We start from the raw sequence: 22138 nt of genomic DNA, 5'->3' as shown, positions 1-22138 counted from the left end.
CACACATGCAGAGCTCCAATCTATAATTTAAATAGTGCCTCACTTCTATACATGAGTAAAAATATAAGGATCTGGGGAAAATATCTGCTATGAAAGATAGAAACCAGAACAAACATAGGGAACAAAGCATATAAGCAAAGTGGAAGAAGTAGAGTGTATTCAGGGAGGAAATATTAAAAAACAAAAACTATCCTTGATATCCTCAGAGAATTGAGAGAAACTATTGCATACAGAACAAAGATAGGATGCTGTGTGGAAAGAAAATATTCAGAGAATAAAAAACATGGCCCCCAATGATAAACAAATGAAAAACTTAACAAGAGACTAGATATATACACTGAGGAGGTTTTTCCTTGATGGTAGAGCAGAAAGATGAAGAGCTTAAAAATATAGAGGGGGGGGGCGCCTGGGTGGTGCAGTCGGTTAAGCGTCCGACTTCAGCCAGGTCACGATCTCGCGGTCTGTGAGTTCGAGCCCCGTGTCGGGCTCTGGGCTGATGGCTCAGAGCCTGGAGCCTGTTTCTGATACTGTGTCTCCCTCTCTCTCTGCCCCTCCCCTGTTCATGCTCTGTCTCTCTCTGTCCCAAAAATATATACACGTTGAAAAAAAAAAATTAAAAAAAAAAAAAAGAAAAATATAGAGGGTAATATATAAAATTAGAGGAAGATCCAACCGATGAAAACTAGAGATTTTTAGAAAGATAAAAATAGAGAAGAGAGAATCAACAGAAAAATAATTCAAGACTGTTTCCCAAACTGAAGGACAAAAGTTCCCAGAATGTATACACTCCAAGAATCCAAAAGAAAGTAGACCCTCATTAAACACATCTTTGTGAAAAATCAGAATAGTGGGGACAAAGAAAAGATTTTACAATCTTCTGAAGATGAAAAACAGTGGTTCAAGAATCAGAATGACTGGGGCACCTGGGTGGCTCAGTTGGTTAAGTGTCCGACTTCAGCTTGGGTCATGATATTGTGGTTCACGAGTTCGAGCCCCACATCGGGGTCTATGCTGACAGCTCGGAGCCTGGACCCAGCTTCAGATTCTGTGTCTCCCTCTCTCTCTGCTCCTCCCCACTCGTGCTCTGTCTCTGTCTCTTAAAAATGAATAAACATTAAAAAAAATTTTTTTAAAGAATCAGATGGCTTCAAGCTTCTCAACAGCACCCTAGAATATGGAAGACAATAGAGTATTGTCTCCAGAATCCTGGATGAAAATTCTTCTCAATTTAGAATTTAATAGCCAAAGTATCAGTCAAGTGTGAGGGTAGAATAAATACATTTTTAGTCATGGTCTAAGTAGTTCCCCCCTGTGCCCTTTTCCAGGGAATTACTGGAGGATGTACCCCACCAACACAAATAATTAAATCAAAGGAGAGGAAAGAATTAGATTTAAGAAATAGGATATCAAACACCAGAAAAAGAAGGAATTTCCATGATACTAAGTACTGGTAATATCAGAATAACAGCTGCTATTGTACCAGGCACAAAGCAAACCTATCTTATTGGAAACTTCGCAAGGACCCAAGAAAGAGGTCTTCAGGCAAATGAAACAGCATTTGAATATGGTGAGCAGTGATTCAGATAATTGGCTTGAGAGTTTGGAATTAATAATAAGAAAAATAAACAAATGGAAAAACAAGGCAATTTATTGCTGGCTCCAAGATCAATAAAAAGTAGTACATAAAATGAGAAGTTAATGTAGTGTTCTAAGTGGATTAGTCATAAGTAGTTATGTATACAGATATATAGAGTGTATTTATACATTTAACCATGTTCACAATATTTCCTTCCCTGAGCCCTTTCTCAGGGAACTGTAACAGTGTATACAGTATATACAGAGTGTGTGTGTGTGTGTGTGTGTGTGTGCACGCGCGTGTGTTTCATACATGATATATATTTCAATGTAATGTATACATATTTCATATATATATGAAAGAGTCTGTTCTTTTAGGAAAAAGAAAATTTATTATTCCATCAAACAAAACTATATGAGCTTCATACTATTATACCCATTTTATAGATGAAGAAATTGAACCTCTGAGAAGTTAACTCGTCCACCATCACATAGTGGGCAATTATCATGTCTGTGGTGTTGCTAAGGACAAAACAAAAAGGGGGGGGGGATTTATTCCATCAATTACAACTTTTTTTTTCTTGGTGCAGAGAATATCTAGGGATTTAGTGGTATACTTGTTTTATCTCACCCAAGGGAAACATCTATTACATGTGGGTCTCAGTATTAGAGTACAATGAGATGAATGATTAACAGTGTCTTTTCTTACTTCCACTAAATCTGAGAAACTCCTAGCTTGGATTTTGCCTTTGACTATAACATGGCTTAATTTACAAATACACACCTTATGGTAGAAGGGATCTTGCCTTGTACACCTTTGTATGTCCATAGCTAGCACTGTGCCCAACTCATGGAAGGTACTCAGTGTCCATGCACATAAAGAATTAGTGTAAATATATGATAACTAATTTGGATGTAAATTTAAAAAAGTAAAATTAAAAAAATATATTAAAAAATTAAAAAAAGAAAGTATTCAAAAAAAGAATTAGCTTATAAATGTTTATAAAGTGTTTCAAGTGATTCTGCAGAAATTAGATTTAGATGATACAACTCAGAAGGACATGACTAGGGCTAGTGGGTAGAAGTGTCTTGGCAGCAAATATCAGGTCTAGGAAGAGAAAGAGCCCCTAGTTTTTAAAGGTTTCTAGTATTTGGGGACACCTGGGTGGCTCAGTTGGTTGAGCATCCAACTTTGGCTCAGGTCATGATCTTGTGGTTCATGAGTTTGAGCCCTGCATCTGGCTCTCTGCTGTCACGTCAGAGCCAGCTTGGTTCCTCTGTCCCCCTCTGTCTCTGTACCTCCCCTGCTCATGCTGTCTCTCTCTCTCTCTCTCTTAAAAATAAATAAACATTGGGGTGCCTGGGTGGCTCGGTCGGTTGGGCGCCCGACTTCAGCTCAGGTCATGGTTTCACGGTTCATGAGTTCAAGCCCCACATAGGGCTCTGTGCTGACAGCTCGGAGCCTGGATCCTGCTTCGGATTCTGTGTCTCCCTCTCTCTCTGTCCTTCCCCTATTCACGCTCTGTCTCTCTGTGTCTCTCAAAAATGAATAAACGTTAAAAAAATATTTTAAATAAATAAACATTAAAAATATGAAGTTTAAAAAAATTAAGTTTAAAGGTTTCTAATATTTGAATGGACCTCACTCTAAACCAGTAAACTCATCATCACCATTGGTAATGAAGCTAGCACTGGATGTTCAGCTGTCAGGGGAAATGGTTGAATATGGTGGTAAAAGGCTTGGACTCAAGTCAGCTACACCTGGGCTGGAGCCCTGATTCTGCCACAACACAGTTTTGTAATTTGGGGCCAGACATTTAACCTCTAAGTTTTAGTTTTCCTCTTCAGTACATTGAGGATGATAACAATAAATACTTGATGTAGCTGCTATGATATCTAATTGAGAAAAACCATGCACAATGCATAAGACTCAGCATGTAGTGTTTGATCCATTTTCACTATTGTTATTAAAAGACATTCATGCCTTGGAAGCAAATATGAACTTGATGGAATCTAGACATAGGGGAAGTATCATTGTCTTATTGTCAAATAACAATGTGATTGAGATATCAACTGTGTGGTGTTTAAAATATGAGGCTTTGCACTTTCTTTTTAAAGTTGTTCCAGAACAGCCTCAAAACTTATCTTGTATACAGAAGGGAGAACATGGGACCGTAACCTGCATCTGGGACAGAGGACGAGACACCCACCTATATACAGCATATACTTTACAGTGAGTGAAAGACCAAATTTTTTCAGCTGTTTTGTAGGTATTGTCTTAGACTACACTTAGAAATTCAGTTAGATATGCATTTAGAAATAACAGTTTTATATTTACCAGAGAGAAGCAATAGACACCTCTAGATAATTAGGTACTTTAACAAAAATTCCAGTGTTCATCAATTAAAACTGGTTCATTCATCCAAAGTGTGAGAACTGATGTCTTGGGTCTGCGATCTAACTCAGAGTTCTCTTCAGAGCACCCAAGGCTTATGTTATGGATGTTCCTCCCTGCTCTAATAGGGTTAAACTGGCCACATTATATCCCTTCTTTTGTGGTTGTAGACTCTTAGGGTCATAATATATAAATAGACTCCTCCTTGTGGTAGCTTTCCATTAGCTTCGGAGGAGTTTCTTTTTAAAGCATCTTTGTGTGACCTGGAAGTCCACACAAAGAAGAGTCTGGGAGATTCTGTTCCCTGGAGTTGATTCCATAATCCATCCAAAGGATAGGATAGTTTGCACATGCCTAACTGAACAGGAAATGGGGGAAAGAAAGCGGAACCCAGGGTTCCAGGCTGTACTAGAAGCTGGCACTTCATTTTGTACAGTAAATGCTTAGGGCCATGGATCTTTGGGTAACAGTTGGGTCTGCCCTGAGGAGCCAGGATGTCAGCCAGGGTTTCGGGTTACTTATCTATATGCACATCAAAGAGTCTCAATCTGGGGTGCTTGGGTGGCTCAGTTGGTTAAGCCTCTGACTCTTGATCTCAGCTCAGGTCTTGATCTCAGGACTGTGAATTCAAGGCCTGCATTGGGCTCTATGATGGGTGTGGAGTCTACTTAAAAAAAAAAAAAAAAAAGGTCTCAATCCTACTAAAAAAAGGGAGAAAATATGGTCCTATTTATTACCATAGAATACAAATATTCCCTTAATGTATCCAACTGACCTTAACAAAATGTCTAGAATTTTGAATATTCAATTATATCCCTTTTGTACTAAAAGGAACAAGTACTTATAAAGTATCTTGCTAAACACAATTGTCTTTTATTTACAGGCTAACTGGACCAAAAAATTTCACTTGGCAGAGGCAATGTAATGATCATTATTGTGACCATTTGGACCTTGGAATTAACCTAACCCCTGAATTGCCTGAATCCAGTTACACAGCCAAGGTTACTGCTACAAATAGTCTTGGAAATGCTTCTTCAATTCCATCCACATTTACGTTCTTGGACATAGGTACATTTTATTTCACATTTTGTAGGTATCATTCATTGGTAAATGAACATTATTCTTCAAATCGCTTGAATGTTCTGTACGTGATTGTTTCAAAAGGGACAATGGCACAGACAAAGAATAGATATTACTTTGATGCAAGGAAAAGAGTGCATGATCCCAGAGCCTTATGGAGATGGCCATACAGAATGAAATGTTCAACATTATTCTCTCTGTTGGAGAAAAAAGAACTTAGTCCCACAGAGGCACTAGCTGCCAGTGATAACCATTTGACTGAGGAGAGGGTTCTGCAAGATTGATTATTCATGAAACTCAGTGTAGGCATTTCTTGTCAGAGATATCTTTTTACCCCCATGGTTACTCCACTATTCTGAGATAGGCTACCTGTGGGTTTGCTGGGCCAGCGCAGAGGTGCAAACTATCAATAAAGTGTACCAAGGTACAGGGGTGCCTGGGTGGCTCAGTCAGTGAGGCGTCCAACTCAGTTTCAGCTCAGGCCATGATCTCATGGTTCATGAGTTTGAGCCTTGCATGGGGCTCTGTGCTGACAGTGCAGAGCCTGCTTGGGATTCTCTCTCTCTGCAGCTCCCCTGCTCACTCTGTCTCTCAAAATAAATAAACATTTTTTTTAAGTGTATCAAGGCACAAATATATCTTGTTCTCAGAATACCTACTACCATTCTCATCACCTTGGGACCTGGAGTGAGCCAGTTGTAGCACATTTCTGAGCAAATAAAATTGGCCCAGTTGAATTAGAGGCCAGTGTCAAATATCCCCCAGGTAGGACTGTGCTTCTGGTCTGCCTTAACTTCCAGCCTTACATTATGTGTCTCTCTTCTCTCTTCCCACAGCACCTCTTTGCACAGCATATATTGCTATGGGTATCAACACAGGCATTTATTATACATTACCTATCATACTTCTCCCCGTCTTACTACCTTCCATTTCTTTACATTGACTATTTCTTTGTAAGGCACCTTCTTTTCCTCTTATTCTTTCCCTCTGTTCTCTGGTTCCTGTGACCCTTCTGTATGATCTTTCCCTACCACCATTTCTTCTTCTGAGAAGTGATCACCACTAGCCACCTCTGCCTTGTCAGCCATTGATACTCTGGGGCTTGGTACATTGGTTTTCTTTATGCATTGGATTAAATGCAGTTGATAGTATCACTAATGTTGAAGGTAGTTTATTTGGTAAAAAATAAGGGTAGATTAAGGAGAATTATTTTAATTATTTAGCAGTGCATCAAACTTTTTTTTTTTTCTCTGTAAAAGCCATGGATTTCTTTCTTATATATCTCACCAGCTTTGGTAGTCGTGCATCTTAGAAATGAGCTGTGTTCACCTCTTTCTGGCTTATGTCAAAACAAAGGTTATTTCTGATTTTGGAGCCTGAATCACACGTTTTTGTTTGTCCTGATTACTAGTGAGGCCTCTTCCTCCATGGGACATCAGAATCAAATGTGTAAATGCTTCTGTGAGCAGATGTATCCTTCAGTGGAGAGATGAGGTGCTGGTGTTGCTTAATCGACTCAGATATCGGCCCAACAGCAGCAGGTCCTGGACTATGGTAATAGTTTTTAGAGTAAAGGGGAAAAACAGGGAGGGGCTCCTAATATCACTGCACAGATCTCTGTCTTTTCATGCCAGCAAAATATGGGGTTTAAGAATATTTAGCCCTGGGGCGCCTGGGTGGCTCAGTCGGTTAAGCGTCCGACTTCAGCTCAGGTCACGATCTCGCGGTCCGTGAGTTCGAGCCCCACGTCAGGCTCTGGGCTGATGGCTCAGAGCCTGGAGCCTGCTTCTGATTCTGTGTATCCCTCTCTCTCTGCCCCTCCCCCATTCATGCTCTGTCTCTCTCTGTCCCCAAAATAAATAAACATTAAAAAAAAATTAAAAAAAAAAAAGAATATTTAGCCCTAAAGTACACACTTGAGATAGATCAGAAAGTCATATGCACCTCTATTTATTAAGAAATATCTTGAATTTTGATTATTGATTCTGAAATTTTTTAAGCCGCAGGCTTCTGTAAACTAATATTAATTTTCCACAATTAGTTAAGTATTCATTGTACCTTGTTATGCTACCCCTGTTTTACTTTTTAGTAATCTTTTTACATATTAGAAAGAGAAATATTAGGAAATGTCCATAGAGGCTTATATGGAATTGAATATTGCAAAGATAAAGCCCCACACTTTGATATATTAGACATTAATGTTTTTAAATTAAATTTTAGGATTATAATTCCTCCTAGTATATTTGTAAAATAGAATGGCTTATAATAATAACAAAGGATAAGTTCCACATATAACTGAAACTCATGAGAAATTGCTTTTTTAATATAATTAAAATTTTCTTTTTGAAGTCCGTTCTATGTCTGTGATAAAACATTTATCACATTCTAATTATGACCAAATAAAAAATAATCTCTAGAAAATTCTCCAAGTTTTTTCTGAAAATTGGTATTTTTCAGCCTTTACTTACTTTTCAGCTTCTTTCAGGATCCCCCTTAGGACCCTTATAGGTGGGTTCTTAGTCCCCAGAGTTTGTTTTTTTTTTTTTTAATTTTTTTTTTAACGTTTTATTTATTTTTGAGACAGAGAGAGACAGAGCATGAACGGGGGAGGGGCAGAGAGAGAGGGAGACACAGAATCGGAAACAGGCTCCAGGCTCCGAGCCATCAGCCCTGAGCCCGACGCGGGGCTCGAAATCACGGACCGCGAGATCGTGACCTGAGCCGAAGTCGGACGCCCAACCGACTGAGCCACCCAGGCGCCCCCAGAGTTTGTTTTTAATGAGAAGCTATTTCATATTAACATCATGTATATTCAGTAGCCCTGTCATTGGTATTTTTTCTCAATGAATGACAGATCTGAAAAAAGAGAAAGTGTTACCTACTCAAGTTTCTTACCTATGTGTGTCAAAATTCTTTAATTTTATTTGACACCTTTAAAAATCTTGTCTGATTCAAGGTCAATGCTACAAATGCCAAAGGAAGACAGGATCTGCTGGATCTGAAACCATTTACAGAGTATGAATTTCAGATTTCTTCTAAGTTACATCTACATAAAGGTAGTTGGAGTGATTGGAGTGAACCATTCAGGACACAAACACCAGAAGAAGGTATGTGTTCTAAAAAGGAGGGTGGGAAGAGAAGGAGGAGAGACAGGAGAGGGATATCTGAAGTACTGGTACTGAGTCAACAAGTTAATTTAACACATTAATTAACAAGTAAATGAGTACACTAATTAACAAGTTGATTTTGACTTTAGCTTAAGTACTGTAATTGTCCAGGGAGATATGTTTATATTGTTAGGGAAATTTTAACATTAAGTAAGTCCTACCCCTGTTTGCCCCATGTTTTCATGTTGGTTACAAGCTTACGCTTCAGTAATGTTTGGTTATAACTCTTATTTCTATTTTTTTTTAAGTTTATTTGTGTATTTTGAGAGAGAGCACGTGTGTGCAAGCAGCAGGGAGGGGTAGAAAGAAAGGAGAGAGAGTCCAAAGCAGACTCCACGCTATCAGCGCAAGCCCAACACTGGGCTCAGTCCCACTGACCATGAGATCATGACCTGAGCAAAAATCAAAAGTTGGAGGTCTAACTGACTGAGACACCCAGGCACCCCTTATTTCTATATCTTGTTTCTATTACTAGCTCAGTAACTCTCTCATTCCACAAAACCATAACCAGTAATTTCATTCCTTTATAGTAAAACTTGATCATTCTACCTTTTGGATTCTATGAAAATTAAAAGCTTAAAAGAAGGTAGACTCGGGGCGCCTGGGTGGCTCAGTCGGTTAAGCGTCCGACTTCAGCTCAGGTCACAATCTCGCGGTCCGTGAGTTCGAGCCCCGCTTCGGGCTCTGTGCTGATGGCTCAGAGCCTGGAGCCTGCTTCGGATTCTGTGTCTCCCTCTCTCTCTCTCTACTCCTCCCCCGTTCATGCTCTGTCTCTCTCTGTCTCAAAAATAAATAAACGTTAAAAAAAAAAAAAAAAAAGAGAAGGTAGACTCTGGAGACATACATTTGAAAATACAGTTTAACATCCCCCAGCCCTCTCTCCTCCAAATATTACAGCACTGCACTTCATCATGCCTCTGATATACACTGCTCAAATGAGGGCCACCAGCCTGCCCATAGCTATGGAAAGGATATCAAATATATTTCTTAGTCTGATGGGCTTTTCTTTTTGGCAGTTATAGGGATGACAATTTACTGAGGTGTAAAGTATAATCAAACTAAGGTGCAATCAACCATTGATCATATGAATATATAATAGCTATATGAACTTGATGTCAACATTAACAAATCTTTGGATACACAAGAAATAACCATCTGAATAATTAGTTTTTAAGAGCACTCATTTAGTGACCTACTATACAACTTTTCACAGTCTGTGTAACTTTGGCTCAGAAGAAAAATTATTGGCATATAATCCATTGCTTTATCATCTGGAGATTGTGAAGTATTAACGTGAGAAAATCTAAACGCTTATTTGTAAAACTTATGGATATGTGTGACTGTAAATTAGTTTCATGATATAAGTTATATTCATTTTTCTGTGAGCTGCTAATGGCCTTTGATAGCTGATGACACTTATCAATACCCAAGTGACTTTCAAGGACCCAAAGACCCTAAAATATAAAATATTTAAATATTTAATAAATATTATAAAATATTTAATGTTAAATATTTAAATATACTAAAATATAACACCTAATATATAAATTGTAGAATAATGTATATTTTTCCTTTCTTCTTATATTAATTGCATTTCTGTATTTTATTTTATTTTATTTCTTTTTTTTTTCAACGTTTATTTATTTTTGGGACAGAGAGAGACAGAGCATGAACGGGGGAGGGGCAGAGAGAGAGGGAGACACAGAATCGGAAGCAGGCTCCAGGCTCTGAGCCATCAGCCCAGAGCCTGACGCGGGGTTCGAACTCACGGACCGCGAGATCGTGACCTGGCTGAAGTCGGACACTTAACCGACTGCGCCACCCAGGCGCCCCAACATTTCTGTATTTTAAAATAACTCCATCTAACAAATTATAATTTATTCCCTCTCATTTTATGATAAAAATCTCTTAAAATTGATGTTGAGCCACTTGCTCTCTGTTTAAATGTTTGTCATTTTTATAATCCAGAGTTTTTTATTCTTTTATTAAACATAGTCAAAGTAATGTATTTTTTATTGCCTTATCTATGAGACTTTGTTTATATGTCCTACAGATAAAATTCTTGAAAATGGGCCATATTTTCTGTCCACGGTCAAGGTACTAAATAGGCTGAGTAGTTTTTAAGTTATGTCACATTCGGCTTAACTATAAACCAGGGGTATTCTGGGCTTGTGAATTCTCGTCATTCTTACTGACATTTAATAATGACCTGTTTGGAGGTGTTGGAAAGGTTTGGGGGTTTTTTTGTTTTTTGTTTTTTTTTTTTCTGAAAGGGTTTATCTGTTAAATTAAAAACAGTTCAAGGTAGGACAGTAACAACAGTAACTTTCTCATAGCCCTTAAATAAACCACTATCATAACAATGAGTGCGGCAACTTGTTATGGTTGTGAACTCATGGACAGTTATGAATCAAATCAAGGAACTGACTTGTTCAGAGTAATTGCAGGCATTCATGAAGAGAGAAACCCATACTCTGAGATGCACCACATTTACGAAGCTGTTGGCTTCCTTTCAGTGTCTGCATTTCCCTTTTCTGTGTTTCATCTTTCTGTGGGTTGATGTAGGACCTCTTCCCTCTTACTCTGAGCAGCTTGGTTTTCTCCCCTTACCGCTATTTCTGTCATCAGTTTCTTTATGAAACACCAATTGATGTAAACTTAAAAGGTGTGAATTTTTTTAACACTTCTTCCTTTTCAGCCTTTGAATGTGTACTCATATGTAACTTGGCATTTAAAACAAATTGCTAGTAAGCTTTTTTTTTTTTTTTTAGTTACTCTTTAAAACTCTGAATGACCTTATAATAGAGTTCTTTGGAGCCTTTGCTGCCCAAAACTGAGAGCAATGTTATCTTCTGGTGGATTGAGCACAGTTATTTAGATCATGTCAGCAGAGAATGAGGTCTTCATTTACTCCATATGGCCCTTTCCTGTGTCATTAAATTCAACTCCTGTTATGGTCCTCCATGGAAAACACTTTTTAAATGACCTTTAAGTAAGGAGTAGAAGGAAAGAAACTGCTTTTCTCTGTTTAGGAGAACAGTCCCTCAATCTTTATCCATCAAAAGCAGGTCTGATACTGGGAACTGAGCAACCACATTTGGCCTGTAGTGGGAAAACATTCTTGAGTTTGAGCTGCAGGGTCTCCAGACACATCTGGAGAAGGAAGGTGTTGGGGAGGTGATTCCCTCACCACCTAGAACACCCAGGAGGAGACTCCATAAAAAAGATGAACAAGCCATTCCTTAGAGCTATAGTATAAATTAGGTATTTCTGTTTGCTCATTCACCACTTTTTAAAGTCTAATTTACATGTTTTGGTCTTGTTAAACTCTATATAGGCAATTAATAAATAAAGCAAGTGCTACATACTCAACCTTAACACCAGAGCAATGAAGGAGTAGCCCTCCTCCCCCCACCGCCATAAGAGGTGGTTGCATGGGTGGTTGGTGAGAGACTCCCAAAGGGGAGAAAATGCAGGGTCACCAGTTGCAGCCACCCCTTCTCACATTGAGAAGCTAGGCAATTCATTCATTCATTTGTAATTCCGAAATATTGCTAAGATGGGTTAATTTTAATGAATAGAAGAGCTCTGACCCATGGTCAGCACTCAATAAATTTAGCTGTTGTTTTCTTCATTTGGAAAATTAAGTGTTAGAGCTAATAGAACTTGTTCAAAGTCTCAGAACTAAGAATTGGAGAAGCCAGGTTTTGAGCACTGGTCTGTTTTATCACATAGCCCAAGCTCTTGACTCTGCACCCCACAGTTACCTGACTCTGAGAAGGCCAATTAAATACTAGAGGTTATTTTATCATTTTGGTTAACAAGTTCTTAAAGATGATCTAGCTTAGGGGTCAGCAAACATTTTCTGTAAAGGTCCAGACAGTAAATATTTTCAGCTTTGCAGACCATATCTCTGTCACCAGTACTAAAATTCGCTATTGTAGTGTGCAAGCAGCCATTGACAGTGTATAAATACATAGACAAAGCTATGTTCCAATTGAACCTTATTTATGGATACTGAAATTTTAATTTTATGTAATTTTCACATGTCACTGAAAATTACTCTTCTGTTTGTTTTCAACCATTTAAAAATGTAAAAACCATTGTTAGTCCACAGGCTGTACTAAAACAAGGAGCAGATATGACCCACTGGCAATAGTTTGCTGACTCCTAAATTAGTTCATTTATCTGAGTGCCTAAGGCTTGAGGATATGAGAATCAAAGGTTCTTAGCCTTCTAAAGAGATTTACATGCAAATGTTTTCATTAGAAGGAAAATGTTATGTTTGAGAGCCAATGACAGTCCCTGCCTTCCTTTCTTTTTGGGTCCCCTCTAAGCCCAACATCTATCCTGGAAGAAATAAATGTCTGAGCTCAATTATTTGACAAGATGGTGATCACCCCAATAGGAAGAAATGCTTTCCATGAAGCCTTCCAAACAGAAACAAATGGGGGAAAAATGCTTCTCAAGATGGATCTGTGAGAAAAGTGTGTGTGTATCAGGAACTATGCCAGGTGCTGGGACACAGTGATAACTTGTCAGATCCTCAGACTCAAGGACTTCTAATCTGTTTTGGAACATTAGGTAAAGATTCCTGGAGGATACAACACCACGAAGAAATGTAAAGTTCCAATGCAACTTATGGACTTCCCTCATCTGGAACATATGGCCTCCAAAGTCATTGCAGTAGGAGAAGGGAGCTATTTCCTCCCTGAAGTACTTGATTCTTTTGAATTCTGTGAAATCTCATGTTCCTGGATTTTATTCTTCTTCATTGACCAGGTCTTCTTGGTTTCTTGCTGGTCAGTTTTCTCTTCTCAATACCAATCCCTATGGCTTTTCCCTGGGCTCCCTTCTTTTCCCAGGTGACTTTATCCAGTCCCACAGTTCGAAAACTAGACAGACAGATGATAGATAGATAGATAGATAGATAGATAGATAGATAGATATCTCTTTGTTTTTCTCCAAAACAAAATGTTTCCAAAATACTTCTGTTTCAATATTTTCTATTTTAGTAAATGATACCACCATCTTCCTAGTTACTGAAGTCAAAAATCAAGAAGTTATCTTTAAATTCTCCTTTTCCAAATAAAAAGAAATTCTTTTTCCTTATTCCCCAATACCAGCACTTGACTCTCCTAAACATATTCAAAATCTGTTCATTTCTTCTGTTGCCACTGATTATGCTAGGTTAAGCTACTTTCTCCGTACAAAGGATAACAGCAAAGTGAGCAGTTATGAACCCACCATTCAACTTAAATGCTGTGAAATTACCAATATACTATTGACACTATCCTGAATTATATGTTTATCAGTACTTTTCACATAACTTTCAGAAATGTATGTATCTCTAAACAGTTACTAGTTTTGCTTGTTGCCATGGTTGCAATATCTGTAGAATGATAGGAGAAAATCTCAGGTGCAACAGGCTGAGAGTGAGTGTGAAGTGAGGGAATAAAGACTAACAATTCACAACTCTTCATGAAGTTCTGTGAAGGAGAGCAGAGATGTGGGGCAGTAGTTGGAGCAGGATGTGGTATCAGGAAATGCTTTGTCTGGTTTTGTTTTTAGGATTGGTGAAAAATTGTAGTGTATTTTCAAGGTAATGGTAAGCTTCCAGCAGAGAGGGAGAAATTAGTAATGCAAGAGAAGTAGGGGAGAAGTCCTTGATAAAACAAGGGAGGATGGGATCCAGAACTCAAGTTGGGTTGAACTTTGATGGAAGTAGGGATACTATGTTAGAGAATTGATGGTGAACTTTTCATGGTAGAAAGATGAGGGAATCCCTACCTTGTTACTTCCTTTTGCTCAGTGAAGTATGAAGCAAAAGCATCAGTTGACAGAAACAGATCATTAGAAGTGGGCAGGTGGAGGGACTGACAGTACCAGCTACTGGGAAGGAACACCTTATGGATGGTGGCCCTTCACAAGTAGTAAAAGAGGTGACAGAAAGAGGTGAAAAGAGAGAGTGAACCAAGTGTTAAACTTCATTTATCAAGAAGGAAGTGGAATGGGGTAGTCTGTATAGGACTTCCCGTGGAGGCATAGCAGGTGATAACGTCTGAAAGTAAAACTTGTTTAATCAAGTAGATACTTGTAATATCTGTTTGAATTGAGTTGTTTAAAACTAGATTTATGACAAATGGGTCAACCCCAAAAAGTGAACTTCAAGGAACTGAGGCAGTGAGTGACTTATCTCTGTCTTGTCCTGCTTGGAACATGACTTGGACCAAAAAATCCTCGTGTGTTTCATTGAGCCCACTACTGAAACCTCCCAAGATATGCCTTTTCCATATTTGCTTTGTGTTAAATTCTCCATTTTCACTCTTCTTGGAAATCTGTATGCTCCTTGAGGAAACCTCTGTTAAGGGATTGCTTTCCACCCACGATTAAGTTGCTCTTGTCCACATTCCTGCGTTCGCCTTGGCTTCAGATATGGATGCTCATCTCAGAAGCACATGGATTGGCTCAGATTTGTTTGCCACACCTATTGTTTCATAGAATCCTAGAATCTTGGGATTTTAGAGTTGAAAGCACCTTCAGGGTCATTTAGGTCAATCTCCTGCTTAATTTAGGATCTTCGCTTTTTTTCGTATTGGTAACTCTATTCAACTCTACGGTTTTCTCCTTTATCATATAGGAGGCAGTTTCATCTCAGGTGACCTGACTTCCATTTCCAGTATTTGTATTTTTAGTCATTTGTACCCATTTGTTTTGTAATCACTTGGACATTTGGTCTTTGACTTTCCTTTTCTGGCCTGCCTATAATAGTTTTATCTGCCTTTGTTAGATAACACTGAGGTTAGAATTTCAAGTGATTTTGTGTCAGTTGAATGTCAAAGATTCTCTTTAATATCAGCTCTTATGCTGTTTTAAGCAGCAGTGGTTTGACACCCCTGGTCATGAAATTTTACACTTTGAAACTCATACAGATTCAACTAATGATTTCTCTCCCACAGAGGCTAACACTGCAGGTGGGCACCATTAAAATTTCAGTTTCACTTGTAATTTTTCCTTTGAAGAGACTGTGATTCTAGAATTCAATTCTTAGCTCTGTAGTAATCTGGTAGTTGTAGATCTTTAATGAGACAATGAGTATTCCCTTTGTTTGTTACTAATATGTAATTAACTGGAGACATTTAGCACTAATAAGTCATCTGGCTTCAACATGGAGCACATCCAAGTTTCCACATCCTGATTATGTAGTCAATGTCTGGGTTATCTAGTTTGCTCAGATCTCCGCTCAATGTAGTGAACTGTAATGGAAGAGCAGGGTCTTTGGAAATAGTGAAACCTGGGCTCAGCTGGCTTTGCCATTTACCAACTCCACGTGTTCTGGAAATCATTTAACCTTTGTCAGCCTCCTTGGCCTCAGCTCTAAAACAGATGTAATCACACACACACACACACACACACACACACACACACACACACCCTGCATTGTGCGAGGATTAAATGAGATAACGTGCAGTACATAAAATGTCCAAATATTTCCTGACACGTTGTAGGTGGTTAATAATGGTCAGGTCCCCTTTCCTTCTGTTGCCTGTGCTTTTTTCCTTTTTGCATCTGGACTAGCAGATAAAAGTGCTAGGCTTGTTTTCTGGGTCACTCTTCATAATCCTGAAGGATGGAGAGCATTTTCACAATGTCTTGGGTAAGCATTTCTTACCTTTAGGTCCTCACTGCAAGGGTAGAAGCTACCACTGGTGGGAAAAGAGGGGAAGAAAATAAGTGAATGTTTAGAAAAAAACAAAAGGAAGAGGGTGAGAGAGGCAGGAAACAGAAATAAAAAAGGAAGAGGGTAGAACACAGAAGAGCACCTGTTGGGCGTGGAAGTACTGTTGAGAAATCACAAGCCTCAGAGCCAGGTAACTGCGGGGTGCAGAGAGAAGAGTGCTGGCTATGTGATAAAACAGACCAATGTTCAAAACCTGGCTTCTCCGATTACTAGTTCTGGGACCTTGAACAAGCTCATTTCCAAATGAAGAAACAACAGCTAAATTTCCTGAGTGCTTACCTTAGGTCAGGGCTGCTCTGTTCATTCAATTCTCACAACAGCCCCATGTGACGTACAGAACTACAATCCTCATTGAACAGATGAGGAAACTGGCTTCAGGATGTAAAGTATGTATTCAGGATGTGGTTAACGTTTGTTCAAGATCACAGAGCTGGGATTTGCCCATAGATGGTCTAGCTCTGGAGTTCACACTTTAACCACTCTACTAAAGCTGCATATGTCATGGGGTAAAGAGGATATGGGATGCAAGTGTAAGTGGGCCACGGGACCTGCCCATAGTATGTGTGGGTGCATGTGCTCCTTCCCGTTTTCTCTTCTCCTCTCCCTGGCTGCTTGTCTTCTCTTTTCCTGGTGGGAGTTAATGTTCCAGAAACTTCGTCTGGTTAAATGGGACTTGTCACCCCAGAAGGAACCCCAATGTAGCCTCATCTCAAATACATTCTAAGTGTCACAATGAACAAGTTTCATTGGTGCAGTTGGAGCTTGTTTTCAGGGGCTGTTTCTGTGAGTTCCACCCCTGGCTGTAAATCAAAATGAATCTGATAATGGGAGAAATAAAACTATTCACCCACTCACGCATGCACATGTGCACACACACTCTCTTTCTAGCACATAGGAGTTGACTATTCAGTTTCTTATCAAGTCTGTTTGATTGACTTTCTCAAATTAAATTAGGTCATATTTGACCATTGTCTTAAAGATGGTGGTTTTTCCTTCAATCAGTTCATTCTCTGTTTTAGCATCAAGTAGCTAATATTGTCTGAATTGTTCATTTGCACATTTGTCACCTGACAAAGAGTTGTCAGGAGCCTGTTACATTCTAAGCACTATGTAGGTATGAGAGATATTAAGATGAATGAGATGGGCCTTCCTTTCAAGTAGATCATGATCTAATGATCTAATGATCATAAAACCAAATAATTATGCCACAAGATGGTAAGTTCAGGAATGGACGTGAACACAGAGTTAATCATTTGTATTTTTTATTTTTACAGGATCAAAAATGTGTTCCTTATGATTCATATTTTTGTTTTTCTGCTGAGAATTAATTCTTTCTGCATTCCAATAAAAAAGAAATAATCACACATACTTTCTTTGAGTTATTTTATTACTACATATTTTAAGAGTAAGTTAGGAATCCAATTTCCTCATCATCATTTTTTAAAATTTGTTTTTAAGGTAAAATTTGTGTTTTCTATGGCCGACACATATGTTCATTGTGTAACAAAAGGAAAGAAATATGGGGGCACAAAGAAAATTGAAATTACCTGATAATCCTACTCTCCTGGAATTGTTTATTAAATAAGCAATTGACTTTAAGAGGTTTTATATTGTGCATGTATGGATATATACATGTATGTGTGTATACATGAAAATATGTTTTTTTTTCCTTCAAAACAGAGCCTACTGGGACATTAGATGTCTGGTACATGAAACAACCCATTGACTACAATAGACAACAGATTTCTCTTTTCTGGAAAGTAAGTTTTCATTGTCAGTGTAAAATTCAAGAGAAGTATATATTTGGTTGATTTTTTGTTTTGTTTTTATTGAGATATAATTAACATATAGAAAGAATTATATATTTGAACAATAAGGCCAAAAAAAAAAGTTTTATTTCCATAGTGGCTTTATACAAGGCTTCAGAGACTTGGTTGAAGCTCGTTTCCTCAGCAATATCCTCAAGACACTTGACCCAATGTCATTTCCTTTTGTCAGATAAGAGTGAGAGTTCCCACTGAGTTCCCTCCTGCACACAACTGCATCTTTTCCTCATCTGCTTGCATCCGTTCCTATCTCCAGGCATGTCCACACTCTGTCCCACTGCACCATTTTTCTGCCTCTTGCCCCTCCCAGCCACTCTTAATCTCCCCTGCATATAACATGCCCACCAGTGACCACGCCACCTTACTTATTCACTTTTTGGGAAATTAAAGATGGGAAGACTGTGGATGTGGATATCTAGGAATGTATTTGCTATAGTCACTGAAAAGGGAGAGGGTGGAAAGAAGGCTGTTCTACCTCAGGAACTCAAGTAATTGTAGACAATCGTGTGAAGAGGAATGGAAAGCAACTCCTCCTCAGGAATAGTAGTAAAACAGTAGTGATTCAAACAACCTTCCAGAAAACAGTAAGACCTAATGTTATTACAGGATGTGAGAGTTTCACACAGTGCTGATTCTGGTGTGGTTGCTTCACTTAATCCTTTAAAAACCCTGTAAGGTAGGTCGTAGGTATCCCCACTTAACAAATGGAAAACCTGAGGGTAAGAGAGAGGATGTTCTTCCCACAGTCACCCAGCTACTAAGTGCAGAATTGAGACTGAAACCCCATCCAGAACTCTTTCTGCTCTGTCATGACTCATCTTTGTGAAAAGAAAATACTATTTGAATTGAGCTCCTGATTGGCATGCTGCTAATAAGAGGTTTTCAGGTGAGCTGTACTCCTCTTTACTTCCCTACTCCTGCATCCCTCTCACTGCACCTCTTCCATTTAAGGGTAGATCAACAGTTTTGGAATCATGAAGCTGATGAGCACAAAAGCAGAAGAGTCAGAGAAATGAATATCAAGTCCTCTGATGGGGTTAGCATGATAGATGTTGATAACTGCAGTTTTCTTCAGTTTTAAGAAATGAGCCAGGCAAGAATTGAGCTCTTTCTCCCTCTTTTCCTTTCTGTCTCACACACGCACAAAATGTCTGGTATGAGACTACTATAAATAGCTTGGTGAGTCATAATCAAGCTCTTCACTTTGAAACTAAAACTACAGCTTAAAATTTATTTTAAAATGAAGCCATGTTTAAGAGCAAGACAATTCTCAAAGCAAGACATTTAGAGTGGCCATAATTTGTGAATATTATAGAAGAACATAGCTCAGTTCTTGAGTGTTGGTTTTCATTTTCACAAGTAAGCAACTGGTTAAAACCAAAATTCCTCCTTCCATAAGAATCCTTCCCCCTGAGTGTCCTCAGCAGTGATCTGAAGAGATAGACTGTTTTAGTTCCAATAAACATTTTTTAGCCACAGGTAATGCTCAGCCAACATGCATATGCAAATTTTTCTCTGCTTTTCATTTTAATCTTGCCCCTAAGCCTGGAAAAGCCTAAACTCTAAAGTGAGATCTTGGAATTCAAAAGAACTTGAATTCTCTTCTAGTCTACCCTCCTATCATTAGCACTGCTCCCACTCCAGCCAGGACTGACACATGCCCCTGCTTGGACCGTCTCGGACAGGGAGAATTCCACTTTGTAAGCAGTCCATGCTCTGGTGGGCATCTCTTACTGTTAGAAAATTTTCTGTTTTGTGGAGCCAGAGTTGTGGGTGCATTGGACTGGAACTGGCGTCACTAAGAAACCAAAAATGTAAATACTAGAAACTTCCTGGCACCAGATGGTGATCAAGACAGGGCAACTTCAAGACCTTCTGTGACTGTCCTGTTTGAGAGAGGCTCCTTAAGGAATGTTGGATCTAGTCCTCAGTTTTTCAGGACTATCACAAGACTAAGTCCTTTTCTGCCAAACCCTGGGCTTCTTCAGTGGCCCCAAATAGGCCACTCACCTGGGAGTGGCAGTGAAAGACTGACGAGAGTTACTGAGATGAGCAGGCCTGCTTTGACCACAGAGCCACAGAGCCACAGAGCCACAGAGCCACAGAGCCAGAGGGAATGTAAGCAGCATGCAGGCCCACCACCCATTTCACAAACAGAAACAGGTCTAGGGAAATGACGTGATTCCAAAGAGAGGATTTCAGGTACTGTGGTGCTTGCAGCTGGGAGCCTTCCTAGGCAGAAGTCACTGCTCCTGTCTGGAACCACTCCAGTCCCACTTGTCCTCCTGGGGATTCCCCATGCCACTCTCAGGCAGGCTTGGGAATTGATGGGGTGGTGCCATGACATAAGGGACCTGTTTAAATGTCAGACTAGAAAGAAACACTGCAGCCAGATCAGGTGGTTTGTGGTGGGGCCCAAATCAGACCTCACCAAGGAAAGGAAGCAAAGATGTATGTGTGTTGATTTTGGCTTTTTTTTTTTTTCACTTTGATCAATACTGGGAACCCCAGTGAGAGGGACACCCTGCCACTGCAAAGAGGGGGATTTCAGGTCTTGGCACCAAAGGAAGCCCCAGGTAAAACCCCATTAGTCTATGAACAAAGTGAGAGCATGTTTCTCTGACAGCTGGGGGAATGTGAGATGACCTTTCATTTTTGTAGGATGTTTACGTCAGAAGAGAACAACTTGTTGCTGAATGGGTACAGCCTGGGTGTGTGAGGGAGTGAAGTATGAATATAGGTGAGTGTGAGTATGTATGTGTGATTGTGCATGTATGTGAGTGATGTGTGCATGTGTGTGAGTGCAGAGAGTAAACGTGAATGTGTGTGTGACTGGGTATGAGTTTTTTATATGTGTGTGGGATGTGAGTGGGAGTGTGGGTATGTATCTATGAGTCTGTGTGTCAGTGTGGGTGCATGTAGGTGAGTGTCTTAGTCCCTTTGGGTACTATAACAAAATACCATAGACTGGGTGGATTATAAACAGAAATCGATTTCTCACAATTATGGTGGCCGGGGTGTGTGTGGGTATGAGTGTTCGTGAATGTGTGTATGGATCAATGTGAGTGTGGGGGTGTGTTGAGGGGGAAGGAGACTTTTGCTTTATTGTTCTGGCTCTTACCTACTTACTCTGGGTTTCTCCTAAAAGCTTTCTTCTAAAAGTTCTCTTTCCTCAAAAATATCTGATAGTATGTTTTGCCATAGCTATTTTTAAGAGAAAAAATAATACTTTCTTTGTTGAAGCCAAAAAAGTACAACTTAATCTGTGAAATAAAACACCTCAGTATTGTTCAAACAATAAATGCAATAACAAGTAGAAAATGTTGCTCTGTCACAAACAGTGCCAGTGTCATGTTAGAGCTCTTCACAGGGGGCTTTCTAGCATCCCCTCCCTCACATTCCCTGTATCTTCCTTCTCTGCAAAGATTCATATTGTTTCCTTTGTTTTGATTAAGCATTTCAATCCATGATTCCAGTACAGATTTCTTTCACTTAACATAGCATGTATCCTTTAGGAAGAAAATCACCTGATAGATAGATAGATAGATAGATAGATAGATAGATAGATAGACAGACAATGTATGGAAAGATGTGCCAAACCTCATTAACCTTTACAATTTCCTCTGTTAATTTCTTAATCATGGCAGGTCATAAACTTTCTGGAATTATGTTTGAGGCCATGGATCTGGAAGTAGTGTGTATAAATGAAGCCAACTTCACTTTATTCATTCATTCATTCAAACTAGCAAATATATTGAAGGCTCTCATTAGTACTGGACACTGTGCTGCATTCCAGAGATATGGAAGTGAACAAGACAAACGCAGTCCTCAGGTGCTTGAACTCACAGTCCAGGAGAAGGACAGACATGGGGATGATGACAGCACTCAGGTGTTAAGGAGGAGTTCAAGATCCAGCTAGGGAGATGATTATCGGGGTTACCTAGTAGACCAAGGGAATGGGTGAGGAGTCACAGAGGATCTCTTGCAAGGTAATACTAGAGCTGACCCCAGAAGAACAGGTTAGCTGGGACAAGGGTGGGGGAACATTTGGCAGGAAACCAGGGCCTATGGATTCAGCATGTAAAGGATCACTGTAGTGAAGCCCCATCCCATAGAAATATAAAGCAAGCCACAAAGGAGAGTCATATGTATAATTTAAAATTTTCTTGTAGCCACATTTAAAAAATAAAAAGAGACAGGTGGGATCAATTTTAATAATATATTTTATTTAAGCCCAAGTATGTATGGAATATTATCCTTTCAACATGTAAATCAATATTATAAAATTATTGATCAGCTATTTTACATTCTTCTTACCCTACTAAGTCTTTGGAAACTGGTGTGTCTACTAAGT

At 39.1% G+C, this 22138-nt stretch overlaps 1 protein-coding gene across 3 annotated transcripts in view; it reads left to right on the top strand.

Annotated features, from left to right (window-relative positions):
• IL12RB2 (interleukin 12 receptor subunit beta 2) overlaps positions 1-22138 on the top strand; it is a 78362-nt gene that overhangs the window by 17878 nt on the left and 38346 nt on the right. For all 3 annotated transcript variants that reach the window (XM_047082192.1, XM_047082191.1, XM_047082193.1), the window contains exons 4-8: positions 3694-3808; positions 4854-5038; positions 6462-6604; positions 8007-8157; positions 17639-17718. In XM_047082192.1, coding sequence (XP_046938148.1) covers positions 3694-3808; positions 4854-5038; positions 6462-6604; positions 8007-8157; positions 17639-17718 — 674 coding nt within the window. The remainder of the gene's footprint in view (positions 1-3693; positions 3809-4853; positions 5039-6461; positions 6605-8006; positions 8158-17638; positions 17719-22138) is intronic.

The sequence above is a fragment of the Lynx rufus genome, unplaced genomic scaffold (assembly GCF_022079265.1).
Source record: "Lynx rufus isolate CCGP_SWC_20201006 ecotype Redwood Valley unplaced genomic scaffold, mLynRuf1.p SCAF_2, whole genome shotgun sequence".
NCBI lineage: Eukaryota > Metazoa > Chordata > Mammalia > Carnivora > Felidae > Lynx > Lynx rufus.
Note: the sequence above shows the minus strand (reverse complement) of the source record. Positions and strands in the feature narration are given on the sequence as shown.